Below are 20,364 nucleotides of genomic sequence, written 5' to 3'. Positions count from 1 at the left end.
TGGGCAGGGCTTGGGCTCCACTCAGGCCCGGCTCTGGGGCTGCAGCCCCCGTGGTTCCCCACCTTTCCAGCAGACTCACCTATTCAATATTCCTCACATATGAGTTACTCCTGTAGCTGATGGGAGTGATAAATAACAAAACCCTTGCAAATGCAAAAATCCTTTGGCAGTTTGGAAAGGAACCAAGTCACATGCTGAATGCAGATGAAGAAAAATCATTTTTATTGTAAGGAGAAAAAGAAGGGTGTGAATCTGCCTCAAATCCACCTCACCCACAATGCAGCACACCCAAATCCACTTGGAGATTACAAGGCAGGATAGCGTTCACTCTGATCAGTTCAAAGCATCGCTGTTTGGGAACAAATTGGCTGAGTGTGCACCTGGATTAGGCTGGGGGCTTTTTTGCCTCTTTTTAACAGTATGAAATCACTGAAAACAGCAGAATTCCCTTTTGAAATGGTAAGCCAATCAAGAAGCAGAAGGAGAGCAAAGACAAAGTGTTTACAGCTCATTGCATTCGTCCCTTTTCTCTCTTCCCTTCTCAGAAGGTTTTGTGCAGTTGGTGCAAACTCATGAAATTCCTGAGGGGACCAAACCCCTGCCTGACTGTCTGCTTCCAGCACCTGGAATGTCCCCTCTGTGCTGAGCCATTACCTGGCCTAAACCCCAGCAAGCGCAGCTGGGGTGGGCCTGAGGAAGAACCAGGGGGTCAACGTCATCCCTTCATCAGTGAGTGCCATAACGAGTGGTTTGTGGCCATGACAGCCAGGAGAGACACAGGCAAGACCTGGGGCTCCACAGTGTCATCAACATGGCTGATCATCGACATGGCTAATTATCAACATGGCTAATTATTGACATAGCTTACCATTGGCACAGATTATCATTGGCACAGATTACCGTTGGCACAGATAACTCTAGGCTGGACAGAGACACCAAAATCTGAGAAGGCTGAAATGTAGAGCAGAAGAAAGAGTGTTTTCTTGGTTGGGTTTCTCCATTTTCATGTCTATTCTCCACCTACTGAGTTGTTTTCCTCCCTTCCCTCCTCCTCCTTGGGAATCGCCTGCAGGGGGACCTGGAGGGATAGCAGAGTTGAGGTTTTAGGCAGCCCTGTGCTACCCATGTCACCTCCCACTACCAGGTAGCAGGGTCAGGACTCTTCTCACCCAGCTCAGGTACTGGCACCGGCACAATTGGCAGAAGAGCTCTGAGCCAGGTCCCCAGCCAGCAAATCCTCCTTACCCCAGGGTGCCGCCAGCCCCGCGCCTATGGATTGATCCCGGGATCGACACCTGCGGCTGGGGGAGAGACACCCAGGTCAGTGCAATCTCTTCCCGGGTCCCCAGAGCCTGACAGTCCCCTGGTATCCCCCACCACGGGACTGGGCTCGGTGGTTCCTGATGCAGCAGTGGCCTGAGAGCCCCCAGTTTTACGGGCAGAGATGATTTAGTGCCCTCAGGAATACAGCTCTGGGGAAGCTGGGAAGACTTCCAACTCTTCCTTACCTTCCTTATATATTAACTTTCCATGCATATGAAGCTGAAAGTTCTTCCAATCACCTCTGCAAATATTAATTAATCCTCGCAGCATCCTGAGAACCATTATTCACTCTTATTAAGCAAATATTATTAAATCCTTTTATAAGAGGTGAAGTGACTTTTCCGGGGCTGTGCAGGGCGTAAGTAGGAGTGCACAGACTTGCTACTGTATTCCAGACCTGCCACTGCACAGGGACAAAGGTACTCACACCTGAGCTGGGGGCCATCTCTGAGGACCAGGGACCCCAACCACCCCCAGCACTGCTGTGCCCTGTGAGGTACAAGTGCTCCAGGCACAGCACCTGGCAGCTCTGGCTGCATCTCAGAGCCATGAGAACCCTCCCCACTCTTGGCCCCGACCCAGGACTGTGTCCCCCATTGCAGCTGCCCCATTCTGGCTCACAGACACCAGTGGGGATCCCCAGCAGCACTGGGTCCAAACTTACTCTGAAGGAGCCAGTCAATGAAGGTGCTTGGGAATGGGGAATTCTGCAAAGAACCAGGATGTTAGAGCATGTGAATGTGGAGGGAAGGCATCAGTGTGGGGACATGGGATGGAACACAGGATGGGACATGGCTATACCTGCAGATCCAGCTCCACATAGTGCCCGGCTGTCACTGGCAGCTTGGAGAGAGCAGAGTAGATTTTCCCCAGAAGCCCAAAGGAGATCACACCTGGGGAGAGGGAGAGGCCATGAGGGCTGGGCAGTGCTAGCTGTGGGTCACTGAGCCTGCTGGAGCCTGTGCCCACCCGTAGCATCTGGCAGAGGCCGGGAGAGCATTGTACTGCCCAGCAAGGAGGAAAACCCTTTGTCCTTCCTATAGATCTCAAACTCCATGGAGTTCAAAGGTTCCCATGAAAGCTGCTGCCCCGGAGCTCCCAGGTGCAGATCCCATCACAAGGGAAATGTTGAGGGGGACCGTTCTGCTTTCAGTGAAGCAGCAATTGTGTGCGAGGTTTGACATGAACAGAGCTGGGGAGGGGAAACCCTCTGGCTCTGTGGGGCTGCACCTGGGGGTCCTGGCATAGCCAACTCCTGGCAGCAGCTTGGGTCTAGCTCTGGTTAGGAAAATACCCATAAGAAGAGCAGGGCTGTGGTGTCTGGCAGTGGTGGTGAGCCAGGACCTTGCCACCCACAGCAGCTTTGCCAGTGGAGAAAAGCTGCTCCTGCTCCAGGCAGAGAGACCCCTGCTCCCACAGCTCCAGCTCTCCTGGGGATACCCACTGCCCGTGGAGGTGGCCAGAAACACAAACCCCAAGTGTGACTCTAAAACTTAATAAGGAAAAGAAAATTTAACGACTTACGGTTGAGGAATTGCAGATTAATGTTGATGATGCTGACCCAGACGTTCACTAAGGGGCAGAGCTGCAATGGCAACAAGTGGCACAGTCTTAGTGAGAACAGCGTGGCTGCAGCAGTGCGTTCCCCGGCACCGCTCGAGTTTCACAGATTTAAATCAGGATGGGACAATCATCCTGATTTCATCCTAGGGCATGGTTCTTCCATGGAAAAAGAGCTATATGATTCGTTCAGCTCCCTTCTAAAAATGTTCTACCGAACAAGGTAAAAGATCCTCTAAAGGCCCCCTTTGCTCTAAACGGGGCCATTGCTTCTTCTCACCCCCACAGGGAGCAGCTGAGTATAAATTACCCCGTAACCTCATGTGATGGAATTGAAATTACTCCTAACAAATAAATTCTGACTGTAAGGAAGATCAAGCAATTTTGTGTAACTCACTTATAGGCTGCAGGCATGTATCTGTGCATGCACAAATATATATATATATATGGCTTGTATGTATATTGTCCCTGCCAATGACAGGGGGATTGGAACTAACTAACCTTTGAGGTCCTTTCCAATCCAAACTGTTCTGTGATTCTGCGCGCGTGCGTGTGTGTGTGTGTGTAAATCTGCCAGGCAGTTCTGGCAGGAGCACTGATTGGAGCTGAAATGCAGCTTCACAGCAAAGAATCTTCAGACACTCACCAGCGCAGGGACAAGGGACTTAAGAGACTTGTTCAGCAAGCTGCTCACCAGATTGGTGAGGAGGCTGAGGAGGAAAAAGACAGACAAGAATTACCAGGGAAGTTGTCAAAACCCAGGGCTTGACATCAAGACAAAACTGAGCTCCTCTGCACGGCTCAAAACTGAGCTACTCTGTAGAGGAGCCCCCTCTTCTCCTCCGATGTTAAGAGATGCCGCAAGCCCACAGCTCCCCCAGGCTTCACCAGGAATTGCAGATGCTCAGGACTTTGTTATCTGAATCGCAAAGTCTGCTTTTTATGATGTCAATCCATGCCCAGATTTGAGACTGAAGTTCTGCCCCACTGCCAACTTGCAGGAGCTCACCCTTTCCGCAGGTTGACGCTGAAACCACCAAGGAGGTGGTTGCAATCCTTAAGCACCAACTTGAGGTCACCAGGGGAGTCCTGGGTCAGGGCAATGTGTGATGTGATGTTTGCTTCTACCGAGGAGCCACTCAGAAACCGAAAAATCCTGAAAAAAAGGAAGTGGCATGGAGGGTTATGGAGGAAGCCGAAGCAGCACAGGAGAGCGGTGCCTGTGGTGGAACCGCAAGCATGGCCTTGGCTGGGACAGTGCTTCAGTTTTGGGACTTCTCTCAGGCTCCTGGTCCTGTAGCAGATCACAGAACCACAGAATTGTTCAGGTTGGAAAAGACCTCTAAGATCAAGAAGTCCAATCATCAACCCAGCACCACCGCCATGTTCACTAAACCACGGCCTCAAGCACCATATCCACATGTTTTTTGAACACTTCCACAGATGGCGAGTGTCTGTGGAACGAGGACAGCTGGAAATGGTTCCAGAGAGAGTCAACGGCACAGCCCAGAGCTTTCCTCACCAGCCTCTTGCTCAGTGTTTGGGGGTGTTTGTCGAGCCCCCAGGAGTGTCCCATCCTCCCCAGTGCCCTCAGGTCCCCGTGGCCCCGCTCCCCAGCCTCGCTCACCCTGGAAAGCGGAGCACCAGCTTTGAGTACAGGTTCAGCACAAGCTCAGTCCCACGAAGGACCTTCCATGACACTCGGGCGTTCTCAAGGTTCAATACCTTCAACCTGGGGGTTAACACCGAGGCAAACCCACCTTGAGATGGCAGGATCAGCAGGAGCAGATCCTACAGCCCCATCTCTTCCTGCTCATCATTTGACCTGTGGATATTCCCAGGTAAAAGTGAAGGTGGGGAAGGACCAACTCTCGCTCCACGAACAGCCAATCTCAAAGCATGGTCAGGTTTCTCAAGGCTATGTCCTCCTGAGTCTCAGCCATCTCCATGGGTGGACATTCCCCCACCTCCTGTGTTGCCCATGGCTGTGTCACACCACTCCCACAGGCAAGACTTTTCCCATTTCTCGTTGGAATTTCCCCTGTTGCAGATCCTTATGTGAGCTGCGAGCCCAGGACTGGTGGCTTGTATGAGAGGGAAGGTCTGATCCCCTGGACATTATGGGTCACCCTGCAGTGAGCCCCACCACGGAGCTTCTGACTCACCAGGCGTAGCGTGTCATCTTCTGGGAGGCTCCACCACCCAACAGTCCTCCTGCACCCAGAAGTCCTCCTGCTTCACTCAGAAGACCATTGAGTCCAAGCAGACTTCCATTGCCTAGGAGACCTCCTTTTCCAAGCAGCCCTGTGCCAAGCAGACCTGTCTCTCCAAGAAGGCTGTTATTGCCAAGGAGACCATTGCTGAGGAGACCATTGCTGAGGAGACCATTGCCAAGTCCTTCCCCACCAAGGATACCAGTGCCAAGTCCTTCTCCACCAAGGAGGCCTGTTCCAAGGCCTTTCCCACCAAGGATACCAGTGCCAAGTCCTTCTCCACCAAGGAGGCCTGTTCCAAGGCCTTTCCCACCAAGGATGCCTGTGCTGAGCAGCCCGTTGCTGCCAGGTTGTCCTCCTGAAACAGCCAGAACTCTGTTACTCTCTTGTCCTTCACCACCCAGCAACCCTCCTCTCCCAACCCTCCCCTATGCTAAGCGGACCTTCCTCACCTAGGAGGCCTGTGCCAAGGACCCCACCTCCGCTGGGCTCATTTCCTACACCAAGGAGACCTCCACTTTCTGCTCCACTTGGACTTCCTTTTCCCAGGAGGCCAGTGCCAAGCAGCCCACCTCCACCAAGAGCACCTATGCCAGGCAATCCACTTTTTCCGCCCGTAAGACCAGTGCCAAGCAGACCTGCACCAAAGGAGTCCCAGTTACTAATTGGAATTCCACTCTTGGAAGGATTTCATTGACAGGAAAGATTGGTTTGGCCACGTTAGGGTGCTCTGCTGGTGAGTTCTCACAGGGACCCCTGAGCATCCTTGAACAAAGTTGGGTTCCCCATGGAGATGGGCCTGCCAGGAGGCAGCTCCCCAGGAGGCAGCTCCCTGATGAGCAGAGGGACATGCCATGAGCCCAAAATATCACAGGACTGTGCCATGACTCTGCCTTGGAAACACAGAAAATATCTGAACTCACCACCGCTAGGTTGTGCTGGGTTCAGCAGGTTGAGGAGACCCTGGGAGGGGGGAAGGAGGCCCCCAAGAAAGATGACATACCAGAAGGGTGGCATGTCCTGACACAGCACCTGTGGAAAGACCCACATCAGCCTGAGCACCAGCTCCACATTGGTATCGACAGCCTGGGTACTGGTCCAGCTCTCCATCCTTCATGTGCACGGCCCTGGGGTGTGGGGAGATTCTTCCTGGACATGCAGCCTCCAGACACCATCCCCCTCGTACCAGGATGTCAGCCCAGACCTGCAGCACCCTTTTCCCACTTCTGGGAAGCAGAAGAGGGAGCAGCTGAAGCCCAGTGCCACACTGCTCTGGAGCCATCTATGTCTCCATGCCTGACTGGCCTCCCCCACTGCAGAGCTGGGTGTCTGACGCTGCAGGGAAGTGAAAATGCCATTTTAAGAGAAGAAGAGGGATGGAGGTGAGGCAGGAGGACCTTGTACTGAGAGAGACAGATGGCTTCCAACCACTCTGAAATGGCCCTGAAAGAGGAACACTCACAGGAGCACAGCCAAATAAAAAATGATGAGTGTCACAGTCATGTCCTTCTGCCTGCTGTGAAGAGCACCCTGTGTTATTAAAGCTCAAAGCACAGCCAGAATCAGACTCACTTTCCCGTGGGCAGGTTGTTTGTTTTTCTCATCTTGTTCCACTCAAGCTGTGAAAAGAGTTCGTTTTCCCTCTGTTTGATCTGCCCCCGGCCAAAAGAAAGTACCTTCAAGGACCTTCTGTTCCTGCCCAGGCTGGGCCTCTAGGGGTGACAACTCAGGCTGGGGAGTGTTTGTTTATGCATGGAAAGGTGTTTGCAAAGAAATGAGAAAATGGTCTCTCTGCAGCACTGCTAGGGGTTCCAGCTCTAGGAGCACTTTCCTGGACAGTCCGTGTCCTGGACAGACAGCTCAGCTTGTCCCTCCCGAGAAAAACAATGTACAGGGTGCAGATTGCAGAGCTTCAGCACTGAGAAATAACATTATTTAGGTCAGACTGAACAACTTCTTTATCTCTTCCAGATACTTTTAAAAAATCCCTCTATGACAGTTCTCGGCACAATTAAATTAGACTTTAATTCACTCGACTGTCTTTTACATTTTCCCTTTGATCAGCACGTAATGATGCACAGCTCCTGTAGCTGCGATTATTGAACAGGGGAGAAGGAGAGAGGCTCGAGCAGCTTCTATTGAAAATCGTGTCAAATAAAATCAGTGGGATTTGTTGGAGGGGCTCTGAAAGACGTGTGCAGCATTGCAAAAGGGTACCAAAATGGATGTCAGGGCTCTTAGAAGAGCTCTTAGAGAGAATACGTGACCAAGCAGGCACCTATCTCTGCAGTTATTAACAATATCTACCAGGGTGCTGCTCCTCGGTCACACACATTTCAGTGAGCCGAGCATCTTGCACATGCAGAAAAGCATGTCTGGCTTTGCAGATAAACACTTATTTTACACTAACCGAGATGAGGTCTGGAGAGCTGAAAATTGCTCTGAATTCTGGTCACCAAGATCACGAAAAAACTCCCAGTTCTTTCTGCCAGCTTAGTCATTATCACAAACTTAACAACAACAGAAATGAACGTGGAATTTAACAAGCAAGAGCTCTGTTAGCTTTAAAAATTAATTTTCATAAATGATTAAATGCAGCTACAAAAATCAAAGGAAAGCATCATTAAAATCCCTGCTTTCCAAGCCGGGTTACACTGTGCTGTAGGTCGCCTGATGGAGCCAGCACAGTGGCCACGGTCCTTCAGTGCCACTTACCTGGACCCTTTGATGTCGAGGTGGAGCTCCCATGGTCATGGCTGCTGGCAGCTGCTTTTATATACCTGAGCTGCAGGAATGAGGAAAGTCAAGGAAAGGATGGAGCAGGGACAATTCCCTTTCACGGGCTGTGAAGTGTGACCCCTGCACCAGCCTGACCCTGACCACCACGCCTTGCAGGGCTGGGCTGTGGCCAGCAGCACCCAGCCAGCCCAGCAGCTCACCCCTCACTCTGGCTGTGGTGCCCACCAGCTCTGGGGAGAGTCCCAGGGTTGCTTCAGGACAGCTCGGCACCATCGTATGGAGCAGAATGAGTCCAAGGACAGTGAGAGGTGAGCAGTTACCTCCCAATGAGTTAATTGCATACAGAAACATCACAAATTGCAAAACAAATGAAAGAGTGTGTGGGTTTGTGGCACACCGTCTGCTCTTAGAAAACTGCCTGTGCCCCAGAGGCAAGCAGGAGCTGGTTGTGCATCCAAGAAAGATCTCCACAGTTTAAAGGAGACTTGAGAGACAACAGATAAAACAGGGAAATAAATACAGAGAGGAAAGGAAAAGTAACATCAAAGATGACAGAAAAATCTGATGCTGATGTTCCAGGTGTGTTTCAGGGTGGATCTGGACTGGACCAGGGCAAGACAGACTCACAAGCAGTGATGCAGCTGTCCCAGCTACTCCCTCTCACCCCAGGAGCAACGGGTGGCTTTAGAGCCTTAATTAGCAGAAGTTTCATGTGGTTCATGCAGAGTTCAGTGGCGCTGCTGGGTGATTTCCCCCCTGGGTCCCTAAGTGCTCCAAGGACAAAGCCCCAGTAAATCCCAGGGCAGGTGATGGTGTGATGGGTGCTCAACACGAACAAGATACCCCACAGCTTTGGGTCCCGGCCTTGAAGAGTCTGACATGTTTGGGTCTGACACAGCATTTGCTGGCAGAGCTGTGCACCCCCTGAGCTGGGGGTGGACAAAAGGGACTGCAGCCTTCCCACCTGGAGTCTGTCCTGAGCCCAGGGGTTTCACCAGAGCTGGCCATGCCTACAGGCTTGAACACCTGCTGTGGCTGCAGAGAGGGCTGGACTTCATTGAACCTGAGCACAAGAATGTAAAGTACACCCACACCCTTCCGAGCACCCACAAAAGAGTCCAAAACACAATGTTCCATGGAAAAAACACATGTGCTCAATCTGCTCAAGCAATGCAGGCAGGATGCAACATCTACAGGGATAAGACCAAGCTGCTGCTGTGCCGTGTTGGGTATGGAGAGACACTCAGTGGGACCCTCGGGCAGGTGAAGTCAATGTTCAGCAGCCTGAGGAGGGGAACCCCCTCTCCCAGCATACATGTGGGACACAAGCCAGCCCAGCACAGTGTCATGGGGCAGGAGGTGACTGCTGAACTTCTCCCCGGGTCTCAGTCCCAAACTCCATCCCCTCTATGTGCAGCCCCTGCCTCCTCAAGGAAGTGTCTCATGGTCAAACAAAGAGGTCAGGGCTGGGGTGGCTCCTCCAGCCGCTGGCCAGGCTGCAGCCCAGCCATGCCACGCTGGGTGCAGGTCCCATCTATGGGGAAACTGCCCTGTGGCGAGGGGAAGCTGCAGAAGGAATTTCTGCATGGGTTGTGCCTTCATACACACGATGTTCAGAAGGCAGAGGGACATCACCTGGCTGGATCACCATCACCTCTGCTGTAGCTGTGAGCTGGATCACACCTGCATTGTTCTTTAGGGTCACCACAGGTGCTTTGGGGACTGCAATTTCCATCAGCAATTCATGTGGCTTAGGCTATGCCTGGAGAACCTGCCAACATCCAAAAATGGAAAGTTTCTGCCAGTGGGAGCACAAACAGTGACCAGGAGCTGCAGAGCATGTTGCCCGTTGATGCAGGAATTGCACAGTGCTGCCCTCCAGGACAGGTCTGATCCTGAATTCCTGCAACCCAGCACAGCTCTGTCTCACCTGAGCAAGTTCACCGAGAGGCCCAGTGGGAGAAGTTGGTGTCCACTGTGGGTGGCAAGGGTGGGTGGCATGGGGTCCCATTGGGGCTTGGGGACAGTCTCTGGCTTTCCTAGTGGGTAGTCCACCAGGCCTGTGGCCACACACGCGATGACAGCCTGGAGTCACAGGAGAAGTAAACACAAGTCAAAACGTTTGCAATATTTGCCTTTACGGTCAACTTCATCTTCCCTCACTGTGAAATGGCTGCACGCACGGCCTCGCCAAGTCGAGCCCCGTGACACTTCCTTCTCCAAAAGTTTGTGAAACCTAAAACCTGCTGTGCTCTCCCATGACAGAGGTGAGAGCAAGGCATGGAGCCAGGACCTCTGCCAGCTTCCACAGCCCCCTGCCCAGGTGTACATGGCTGAAGGAGACCTTGATGTACCCAAGGGAAATATCCCAAACCCTGTGCACCGATGGAAGGCGAAGATGCAGGACTCATGTTCAAATCCACCTCAAGGAACTGGCCAGTTGCCAGGGGAAGGCTGGACCTGGTGTACTGGATGCAGCCCAGCAAATCCAGGGGCACCAGTGCTGGGGAAAGAGGGAGGGAGTCAGCGATTCCTTGTCGGACTCGACTGCAAATCCCCCCCTCCCCTGCCTGGAGCTCTGTTTCATCCAGAAGAGCCCTGGCTTTCAGGTGGGCCCTGGGCAGGGAGCTGCTGGGGACCCCTGCTCCTGGCACTGGGCAAATCTGGGGCCAGGGTGGAGCAGAGGAGGGAAGGGTGTCCCTCAGCTGGAGTGGGTGACACATGGCCCAAGGCAGGACAAGGTGTGGGACCCACCGTGTGCTCCCAGCTGGTCACTGACTAATCCCAGGGCAATGTCAAGCACTGGGCAGAGCTGCAGGAGTTGGGGAGGGGCAGTGTTAATCCACATTTGGAGCCAGAGAAGGGACACACAGCCCTGCTTGGCTCTGCCAGGCTTTCCCTGGGCATGGGAGCACTGGACACCTGGAATGGCAGCCCTGCTGATGACTCCACCAGCTCTGGGTCTGGCCCTGGGCACCTGGCCCTTCCTCAGAGGAGTTGGGGTTGGGGCTGGGACCCAGGAGCCCGTGGGGGATGGCTAGAAAGACCCTGGGGCTTTCAGGAGGAGGAGAGATTCCATTAGTCCATAGCACAGTCCAGGGCCTCCTTAGAAACTCTCAGCACTTGGGCAGACCTTGCATTGGGAAGGAGGGAGAAGCTCCTCCCAAGCTGATGGAGACATGGAATGTGTCCCCCACTAATCCCAAGCCACTGGGTGGGTGGATGCAGCAGCCCTGGGACAGTGGCTGTGCTCCTGCTCCAGGCACTGGTGACGCCACAGGGAGCTGCACCACAACCCTTCAGACTCATTGCTATTTCCCGGAACGTTTTATTTTTCCGATTTACCAGATTAGGAAGAAGCCTGTTCAGGATACTTGCCAATAAATTATCCACAATTGGGAGCAGACTGTGGAAGACTAAAGGAGCACCATGAAAACAACCTGCTGCAAAGTAAATGGGTCTTGTTAAACAATTCCCTGTGAATAGCGTGGAGCACAGACCTCCTGGAGCAAGGCAATTGCAGCAGCAGAGTGAATCGTTTCTGCTTGGATTTTGCATGAGATAACTGTAATTTGCATCCCAAAATAGCCAGTGGGAAATTTATTGCTGCCTTTTATCTACTAGTGTATAGTCTCCTTAAATGAGCAGAGAAAATCTCAGCCTGAGTGGTTCCTACAATACGTGCTCACGTCTCAGAAGACCCCACACCATGTCCATTAAAATGACCCCTGAATGTGGCACACAGGGCAGAATTGTGCCCTGGGACCTGTGGGACAGCACATCACTCACTGTGGCTGTGTGAGGGGCACACAGACACCAACACCACCGGCCCTGTGGCGTGGCTGGTGAGTGGCTGTCACCTGCAGGGACGGTGGGATGGAGCGGTGTAACATGCCCTCACACATTTGCCGTTCACAGGGTGTGGGCTGGGGCTGGCAGAGCTTGATGGCGAGGTAGTTTATGCCAGCAGGGGAGGACATCTGCATCACTCATCCTCTCAGGAGTCTGATTTTAATGCCGCCAAACAGCTGCAGCACCAGCCCCAGCCCCAGCCATCTCTTGCCATTGAGGGCCACTCGAGTGTAGGGGTCGAGGTAAGCACCAGTGCCGGGCAGGACCTGCACGGACACCCTGCGTCAGCTCCACGGTCCTCAGCCTCCAGGGACAGCAAGAGGGACATTACAAGTGGCAGCTCTACGCCCAACTGGGCTCCACAGCTAACACAGCCATGCTCAGGAGGTGGGAGAGTCAGAGGCCAGTTAGACCAGAAATTATAAAAGACACCAAGTTTTCTCAGTTATTTTCCTGTTTAATTTGCTTTCCAGTTTTATCAGGAGGTCGGTTCTTTTGCCCTGCTATTCCTTCTGCTTCTGCTGGGCTTGCAGCGGAGTCAGGCGGGCGGGCTGCAGCCGGGAGCGGCGGCTCGGCAGCCGCGGCCAGCGCGCAACTCGCGCACCCTCTACGGGCAAACGCCCCCGCACTGCCGCCAGCCCGGCCCTTCCCCGGCCGGCTCAGGAGCCTCTTCTGCCCCACAAACCTGCACGACTTCCCAGCAGCCGTCAGATCCCACACGGAGCTTTCTTCTTTTAAGAGTCTGGCCAGTTGAAATTTTAATTACATAAACAAAACTACTGCAGGATCAGTTTGGAGGGGGAAGGTTTGCTCACAAGCATCGTGCTCTTCCCTCTCCACATGCAATTGCTCTCCCTTCCCTGATCATGGGTGCTGGTATGAGGGTGTCAATCCCAAAGGACCCCCTTGGCTCCTGTTTTCCAGAGTGGCACTGGTGACTCACCATCACTCAAAACTCCTTTACTGAGCCTGAGGATGGCATCTCTTGCCTGGCTCCATGCTGGGGTCAGCAGGATGCACAGGAGGGCAGTGCAATGGTGGCATCGTGTCTGCTGCTGGACTGGGAAAGCTGTGGGTGCTGGCAGGACCTGGGGAACAACAACAGGGAGAGTGGAGATAGGCTGGGCTGAGATCAAGGGCTGTCAGGTATTTCGAGATGGGTGACAATTTTTCAGTGAATAGAAAACACGAGCTTTAGGAGAACGGAAACCATTCACGAGTTAGAGCCACGCTGGGCCAATGGATCTGGGAACACACAGTGGGGAGAGGGGGAGTCCATCCATCCATCCATCCACAGGGAGGTTTCCAGCCAGCTCCTGCCCACCCCAGCCCCTGTTTGCTTATTCCTATTTATGGTCACCCCCTAAATCCTTTCCATCCCTGGGCACTGTGACAACATTCATACACTGTGAAATGATTCCTCGTAACCTACAGCCCAACCTGAGCCCCCCTCACCCTGAGGTGAGTGTGAAAATTAAGGCTGAAATCATATCAGTGACTCACATTGGCCTTTCTTATTAAAATGGCTCATTTTAACCTTATAATGATAAAATTAACCAGAACCTCAAAAGGATACCACTACACAAAACCTCCTGAAATTTTCATGTTAAATGAATGGATTTTAAGAAGAGGGTTTTCATTTTGCTATAGCAACCTTCTTTTCTGATTTTTCAGACTAGTCACTAAATATAAACTAGAATTACTCACCTGCATTCCTACTATTGTTGGGTTTATTCCCATGGTTTTTCTTGGCTCACCAGGGTGTATCATAAGGTTTGGGAGTAAAACAGGGGCTCTATTCCCCCAAGCTCACAGTACCTTGTGCCACTATTTGGACTCCTTTTCTTTACCTGACCTCATCCTGATTTTCAAGCCTGGCTTTGCTCAGCTCCTGGTCAAGGTGAGACCTTATGCTGCTCTGTGGGCACCTCTGCTTTCACCCACACAGCAGACCCTTATGCAGTGATGGTGCTGCAGGAAATGTGGAAAGGTGCCTAAATTTTCAAAGCTGGTGGATTGAGGGTGTAAAGCACCATTTGTGGGTTTCATATATTCCATTATGAATAAAGACTTGTAAACCAGGGAAAAGCATTGAGCAACAGGTTACTGGATAGCCAGTATCAGGTAGCACTGTTACCCAAGAACCCAGGGATAAAGGGAAGAAATAGCTGCCTGAGACTGTGGCTGCACTGACCTGAAAGAGCCGTGCTGGGAAATCAGCTTCTTCCACAGAAATGCCTGCTGACACTTGCACGTGGGCTGGCACACACAGCTTACCACATCAGGGGGAAATTCTTAAATTTCCAGCAAGTGCATGGGGAGGCTTTGGAAAAGTGCCAGGAGATTTTTGTCTCCTGTAGTGCTCGAGGAACCTTGAGAAGTGGCTCCTGAGGATTGTCCCACCCATCCTGCAGCTGCCAGCTCCTTCCTGGCAGATGATGTTTCCTTCCTGTGCTGGGACACCCCCATGGCCACTCCTGGCCATAAGGGTGCTTTTGTTCTGGTGCCCTCAACACTTAATGCCTTTGTGAGATCAAATGTGCTTTTTTTGATAACCTGGTGCGTCTTACACAACAAGGGGATAATACACACGTAAATAAATCCCTATGGAATGTGAGCTCAGGTTATCTGTGCCTGGCTCTGGACAGAGCCTTGCACAACCAGCACCAGCAGGCTCCATGTGGGACCTGCTGCCAGCGGGAGCTGCTCCAAAGAGCTCCAAAGGAGAGGGAGATATCAGCAAGAGCTGTGCCAGCACTGCATTGCAATCTCCCCTCTGCCCCTCGTCAGTCAGGCACGAGAGAGGGCTCCAGCAGGGCACCCACGTGCACCCAACCCAGTGCCCCTGCGAGAGGCTGTTTCACAGCTGGTGCCACAGGCTGTGCTTCAGAAATGCTCTCTTGAGGTACCAGTTCATCCTCTGAAGGCACAGCCTCCCCACCCATCCATGTGGCAGAGGGGCATGGAGCAGGCAAACAGGTGTGGGGAGCCAGAAACACATCTGAATAAATATCCAGAGAAGGAAATACTGTGACAGTGAAAGATTTTATTGAAAGAGCAATACAAGAGCAACCTTTATGCCTAAGAGCTCTGCTTCCTGGCTATGGATGTTAGAAGCGGCCACAGGAACCCCCAAACATCCACCAGCCAAGAAGTTTTCCCACCCTGATGCTGGCCAAAGGCTGTTGCCCGTCCTGCTCAGGCCACAGCCACAGCATGGGGCAGGGCTTGAGAGAAAGGAAGAGGGAGAGAGTGGAGCAGAGCAGGGCTTGGGGTGCATGTGCTGTCTCAGAAAGGGAACAGCATCGAGGCTCCTCCTGAGCAGAATCTTTCTAGAGTGGTCTGGCCGGAAAACTCGTCCACCTGGAAGAAGCAGCACAAAAACGACTCAGTTGTTTCATTCAGACTTTCACCAGCTTTTTCCCATACCCCAGGTGAGGTTTTCCTGTGGGTCCACACCAGCAGAGGGAAACTGGGAGCAGCCCATGGGAAATGAGGCTGGCCAGGGTGGTATGGGGGTGTGGGATCTGCACGTCCCAGCCCTGGGTGGGCACATTCCCACTCCCCAGGACACAGCATGGTGGGAAAATGCAATTCTTACATCAGTGATGTCAACTTCAGCGTTCCTGAGGCTGGTGTTAAGGACATTGGGCAGTGGGACCGACACATGGAAGGCATCTGCAAAAACAGGTGTAAGAATCTCGTCACAGGGATGAAACCCAGAATGAAGGCAGCAAGGGGGGGGGAGAGCCCCGAATCCAGCTGAATTGGAGATGAGAGGGGACCCTGACCCCCATACCTCTAACAGAAGGTACATATACATTTGTGAGGACCTTCTTGAGCCATTCTGTGAGTGAGGAGGCCTGCAGGGAAGAGGGTGTGTCAGTAGCAGAGGAGAGCAGTGGTTATTGGGCCATGGCAGGGTTATCGGTTGAGTTCTACTCAGTCTGCTATGAAACACAAGCACTAGGAAGCTTCTTCCTCCAGTGAAACACTCCCAGGACTGAGGGTGGATATGCTCTTTGGGTAATTTCTTTTTAATTATTCCTCCCCCATTCCCAGCACCCCCACTGTGCTGCCAACAAGTGAGGAGAGACACCCAAGTGTCACTGCTGTAGGGCACAGAAGGATCTGCAGGACAGAGAGCAATTGCCCTCCGCCAAGAGAAGTAGAAGGGTGAAAACTGAAGAAGAATTAGCTTTTGGTTTTCCTCCCCTACACAGAGCCTCTGGCCATTGCATCACTCACTGCAGCACCTCGATCCAGGGCATGCACTTACAGTGGAAGCGTCAAGACTCGAGGGGAACCGTGTCAGGTTGATGCTACAAAAGATGAAAACAAGGAAGAGTTGGGATGTGTTGGTGCAGCCTCCTCCAGGCCCTTTCTCAGTCTGGAATTTTCCTCACCCTCATAAAGATACAGGATTTTAAAAACAGAACAACTTTTTTACAACTGTCTCATCACATCAGCCATACATTTGGTCTGAGGTGGGGGCTGGGATGAGGCAGGAAGGCTCCAGCAGCCCTTGACATCTTTACTATGTCTACATCACTGTCCCCCCTCACTGCCACCAGCTCCATTTGTCCCCAGGCAGAGCCCCCCCACCCGCAGAGCTGGGCTCTACCTGTCAAGAGCCAGGGAGGTTTGCAATTTGCCATCAGAGACTGATGGGGTGATGTTCAGAACGATGTCCTGGAAATGGAACAATGAAAGAAATGAGGTTATTCCCCTGCACAGCTCCCAAGACTGAAAAGTGTATTTGTAAATTACCCATTCTGAGAAAAAACACTTGTCTGTGCCGAGAAGCCACATTTTTGTGACAGATGGCATCATGTATCTCTCTCCCCAGGGTTCACCTTCCTGTCTTTATTTTGTGTTATTCCTGAAACATTTCACTTACGTTTTATGCTTGGTTATGAGCTTGTTTAAAGGACTGGGCATCACTGTTTTGATGATGCCGTAAATACAAAAGTGCAAATGCTGCAGGGCCAAGGGTAGGGCAAGCCAAGGGGATGCCAGCAGTCATCCAGCCTCAGCCATCGCCCTGTTCAGGGATCTCATCTCCTGGGAGCTCACTCACCACATCGAGGGAGAACAGGAGCCCCTGGGAGGTCTGCAGGGTGGGACTGATGATGTCGATAGAGGCTTTGAGGGTGACAGTGGCTCTTCCGTCCCTCACAGTCACCACTGGCTCGTTGCTCACTCGGACACGCAGCTCCAGTGGCAGAGAGCCAGGGAGGACCCGGGCGAGCTGCAGGGGCAGAGGAGGTCAGGGCAAGGGTGGGGTGAGTGGTGGGGTTGGAATCAATGCACATGGAGGAGGTGACTGACCTGGGGGATGAACGGGAAAAGGGCATCCATGGTCAGCGAGCTGCTCTCGGGAACCTGTGGGAACAGCACCGGTGACGTCGCTGCCCGGGAGGGTTCGTGCAAAGCCCACGCTGGCCTCAGCTGGACCCCACAAACACAAGCAGGCAACGCTGGGTGTCCTTGGGTCACCCAAGAGCAACCAGGACACTGACCTGGCCTTGCAGAGGGAATTTGCTACCCGTCAAGCTGGTGATGCTGAGGTTGAGGGCTCCCTGCCCCTGGACCTGCTCCAGCAGGGCGCTGAGGGTGTCCTGGGAAAGGCTGAGCCGTGGCGGGCGTCTGGTGGCCAACTTCAGGCTGGCAGTGAGTGGCAGCCCCTGCATGGGGGTTGTCATGCCACCTCTGGCATTCTCAGAGAGGAGCTACAGGGGACAGAGCAGGGAGGGATGTTGGTGGGGCTCAGAGGATTGCCCTGGGCACCCTGCCTGCCTGTGGACCTCGCAGAGCGGCTCACACGAGGTTTGTCAGCACTTAAATGATCACAGGGCTGCTCCAGGCTGCCCTGGCACAGGCAAGGGCTGCATCTGTTACCCCTTCCCCGTTGGAGCACTGCCACGTATCCTGATTGGAAAGACACATTGCTGATATTTTATGCATGATTCTGGTCCCTGTCAATTACTTTGACAAACCACTTATGAACAGAACATGTCTGTGAGCAGTGACTGCTGCTCCTGTATGAAATTAAACTTTTCTGATTAAAAACTATGAGAGTGCTACAATTATGCTTAATTAAGTAGCATCAAGCCACTCTTGCTCATGCCACCATCAAGGACTAAAAGGCAAAAAATAAGGTAGAGACCCAGCAGTGGCAATAGCAGGGTTGTGGCCAGAGCAGACTCATCAGAACCTTCCAGTGAACACGTGCCTGAAGGCAGCTGAAATCTGAGTAGCTCTGACAAACAGCCACCATGTTCCAACGAATCACCCAAAGTCGGAGGTTTTGGGACCGGGGAACATGGTGGCACTTACTTTCAGATCCATCTGGATGGCGTCAGCACTGAGGATGGAGAAGGAGGGCAGGTCCCCCAGAGCCCCGAGTGGGAGCACCTCTGTGAACACAGGGAAGAAAACTCTTCAGCTGCAATGGCAGGGGATGCTCCCAAATCCCATGGCCCCAAGAGTTACTGGAACCAGCAGCAGCTCCTGCTCACAGCATTCCCAGCTAGAAAAGCCACTAGAAAACAATATTTTGTAGCAAAATGTTGTTTCTAAAAGCAACCATTCCTGTGCTGGGTTTCTGCAGGAAGAGCTGTCTGCTGCTGCTGGGGCAGGGAAACTGAATGTTGGGTTTGAGCTGGGAGTTCTGGTTTTAGAAAATTGGTAAAATATTTGTATTTACCTAATGAAAAAAGCCACGCCATGCTCAGGGCAGGATGTCACTGGGAAGAGGGGAACAGGAGGTGTCAACACTTACGGTTCCTGGAGCCGAGCAGGGAGCTCAACACCTTGAGCTTGGCGTTGATGATGTTGCAGCCCTGGGGAGGCAGAGGGAAGTGAGAGGGTCCTGGGACGCGCTGCACCAGTGGGTGACATGGCACCCACACAGCCAGTGACAGTGGGCTCTGCTGGGCTGCACATGTGGGCAGAGCTGCTGCAGGCGGGGCTGGGGGGGACATCCCATCACACAGGACTCAGCATCGGGTGGGTGGGCGGCCCCTTGGAGCCAGCGTGGGTCTCACCCGGGTTAGTGGCTGCTAAACCAGCAGTTGGCTCAGAAATCTGTTTGCCAGCAGAGCCTGGCACAGGTGATGGTGCTGGTGCCTTTCGGCAGGAGGACAGGCTGACCGCCCCGCTGAGCCCACAGCTGTGCAAATATCCACATCCATGGGGCAGCCTGGCCTGCTGCCTGTGCTGCTTGCCCTGCCCACCCAGCACTGTACTGGTGGGTCGCATGAAGGTGGCTCTGCAGACTCACCAGATCCTGCAGGACATTGCTAAGGAGGCGTTTCAAAGGCTCATCCAGAACTGGCACTCTGGGTCTGGTAACAGGAAAATAGGAAATAACAAGTGACAAAGATTAATGCTGGAAAGTAAGAGGATTTTACACAAGAGAAACGTGAGGCCTCGCTTGCATCGTCCATACTCAGGGCCGAAATATTACTATTCCCAAGCCCTCTGAATCCTGCCCAGTGCTAGGTTCCCCACACCCAGAAATGTTCTTTTCTTAGCCCAAATCTTAAAAAAAGGTCAACTGTTCCCCTCTGAGCCCAGCAGCTGGATCACCAACAGCACCAAGGTGTCCCACTGCCACAAGTCCCACCTGATTCATACCTCACATAGGTGTTTATGTCAACAGTCTTGCAGTTCAGAGCATTCTGGTGAGCTGTCCACGTGTCCTGGACCAGCATGGTCACATCTACCTCCACCTGCTTGCAGAGCGGCTGGCCCGGCACACTGTCCAGGGGAAGCACAGCAGGCAGCTCAGGACATTTGCTGACCATCTACTTTCCAAAGAGATGGTGACCGCCCGCCCCAAGCCATGCCCCTGATGGACACGCCCTACCTGCTCTCTACCAGCAGCTGGGTGTTGAAGTCCACCTGGTGCCCAAAGCCCGGCAGGGAGTGCAGACTGATTTTGGGGAGGGTGTTGTTCACAATTCTCAGTCTGGATGGTTGAAATAAGGAAAAGGCAGTGAACAGCACATTTGCACAGCCCTTGTCCCTCAGCCCCCAGCACGGCAGCCATGCTCTTGGGGTCCTGCCCACCTGGGTCATCAGGGACCCCCACCTGCTCCATCAGGAGCAGCTTGTGGCACATAAAAGGCACAGGCAGAAAATCCCAGCAGATGAAGCCCTGTTTATGAGCTTGCCCCAAGAGGGGAGGGAGGGGGCTCTGTGTGTGCAGGCTCCAGAACAGGATCTCCTTTCCCTGGCATGGCTCAGACACAGTGGGCTGCTCAGGGACACCATCTCCCACTCTCACTCACCCCATGAGATCTTCACCATTTCTACCAAGAAGGCTGCCAACAAGACCGTTTTTGCCAAGGAGACCATTTTTGCCAATGAGAAGCTCAAGGACGGTGTCAAGGAGAGTATCAACAAGACCATCTTTGCCAAGGAGACCATCAATGACACCACCTTTGCCAAGGAGACCACCGAGGACACCATCCTTGTCAAGCAGACCACCAACTACACCATCTTTGCCAAGGAGACCACCTAGGAGACAATCTCCACCAAGGAGACCATCTCCACCAAGGAGACCACCTAGGAGACCATCTCCACCAAGGAGGCCACCAACAGCTCCATCTTTGCCAAGAAGGCCTCCAACAACTCCATCTTTTCCAAGGAGACTGCCTACAGGACCATC

At 52.9% G+C, this 20,364-nt stretch overlaps 2 protein-coding genes across 7 annotated transcripts in view; both read right to left on the bottom strand.

Annotated features, from left to right (window-relative positions):
- Positions 1-199: 199 nt before the first annotated feature.
- Positions 200-8,064, bottom strand: LOC121674289 (BPI fold-containing family B member 4-like). 4 transcript variants are annotated; one of them, XM_042048554.1, is made up of 13 exons: positions 7,812-8,064; positions 6,020-6,128; positions 5,540-5,734; positions 5,410-5,454; positions 5,049-5,349; positions 4,511-4,615; positions 3,893-4,039; positions 3,530-3,593; positions 2,848-2,908; positions 2,125-2,216; positions 1,988-2,030; positions 1,246-1,301; positions 200-1,078 (listed from the first exon to the last, which is right to left on the bottom strand). In XM_042048554.1, the coding sequence occupies exons 1-12, from the start codon at positions 7,848-7,850 to the stop codon at positions 1,270-1,272; spliced, it is 1,233 nt and encodes a 410-aa protein (XP_041904488.1). In that variant the 5' UTR covers positions 7,851-8,064; the 3' UTR covers positions 200-1,078; positions 1,246-1,269. The 4 variants fall into 4 exon arrangements, with proteins under 4 accessions (XP_041904488.1, XP_041904484.1, XP_041904485.1 ...); XM_042048550.1 differs by having other exon boundaries at positions 5,049-5,454; positions 7,812-8,063; XM_042048551.1 differs by having other exon boundaries at positions 5,049-5,454; positions 5,549-5,734; positions 7,812-8,062.
- A 6,649-nt stretch (positions 8,065-14,713) lies between these two features.
- LOC121671868 (BPI fold-containing family B member 3-like) overlaps positions 14,714-20,364 on the bottom strand; it is a 7,429-nt gene continuing 1,778 nt past the window's right edge. The window contains exons 3-17 of one of the 3 annotated variants that reach the window (XM_042044153.1): positions 20,292-20,364; positions 19,985-20,261; positions 19,561-19,662; positions 19,329-19,451; positions 18,973-19,036; positions 18,472-18,532; positions 18,027-18,106; positions 17,210-17,419; positions 17,019-17,072; positions 16,768-16,938; positions 16,312-16,379; positions 15,967-16,009; positions 15,487-15,550; positions 15,289-15,365; positions 14,714-15,050 (exon numbers count right to left, since the gene is read on the bottom strand). The exon at positions 20,292-20,364 is cut by the window's right edge and continues 149 nt beyond it. In XM_042044153.1, coding sequence (XP_041900087.1) covers positions 14,976-15,050; positions 15,289-15,365; positions 15,487-15,550; positions 15,967-16,009; positions 16,312-16,379; positions 16,768-16,938; positions 17,019-17,072; positions 17,210-17,419; positions 18,027-18,106; positions 18,472-18,532; positions 18,973-19,036; positions 19,329-19,451; positions 19,561-19,662; positions 19,985-20,261; positions 20,292-20,364 — 1,542 coding nt within the window. In that variant the 3' untranslated portion in view covers positions 14,714-14,975. Of the gene's footprint in view, positions 15,051-15,288; positions 15,366-15,486; positions 15,551-15,966; positions 16,010-16,311; positions 16,380-16,767; positions 16,939-17,018; positions 17,073-17,209; positions 17,420-18,026; positions 18,107-18,471; positions 18,533-18,972; positions 19,037-19,328; positions 19,452-19,560; positions 19,663-19,984 lie in introns of all 3 variants that reach the window. The other 2 variants (XM_042044135.1, XM_042044142.1) reach the window with 2 other exon arrangements.

This window comes from Corvus kubaryi, unplaced genomic scaffold, assembly GCF_017639235.1.
Source record: "Corvus kubaryi isolate FWS band 111438036 unplaced genomic scaffold, C.kubaryi_AGA036_p1.0 134, whole genome shotgun sequence".
NCBI classification, from domain to species: domain Eukaryota; kingdom Metazoa; phylum Chordata; class Aves; order Passeriformes; family Corvidae; genus Corvus; species Corvus kubaryi.
Note: the sequence above shows the minus strand (reverse complement) of the source record. Positions and strands in the feature narration are given on the sequence as shown.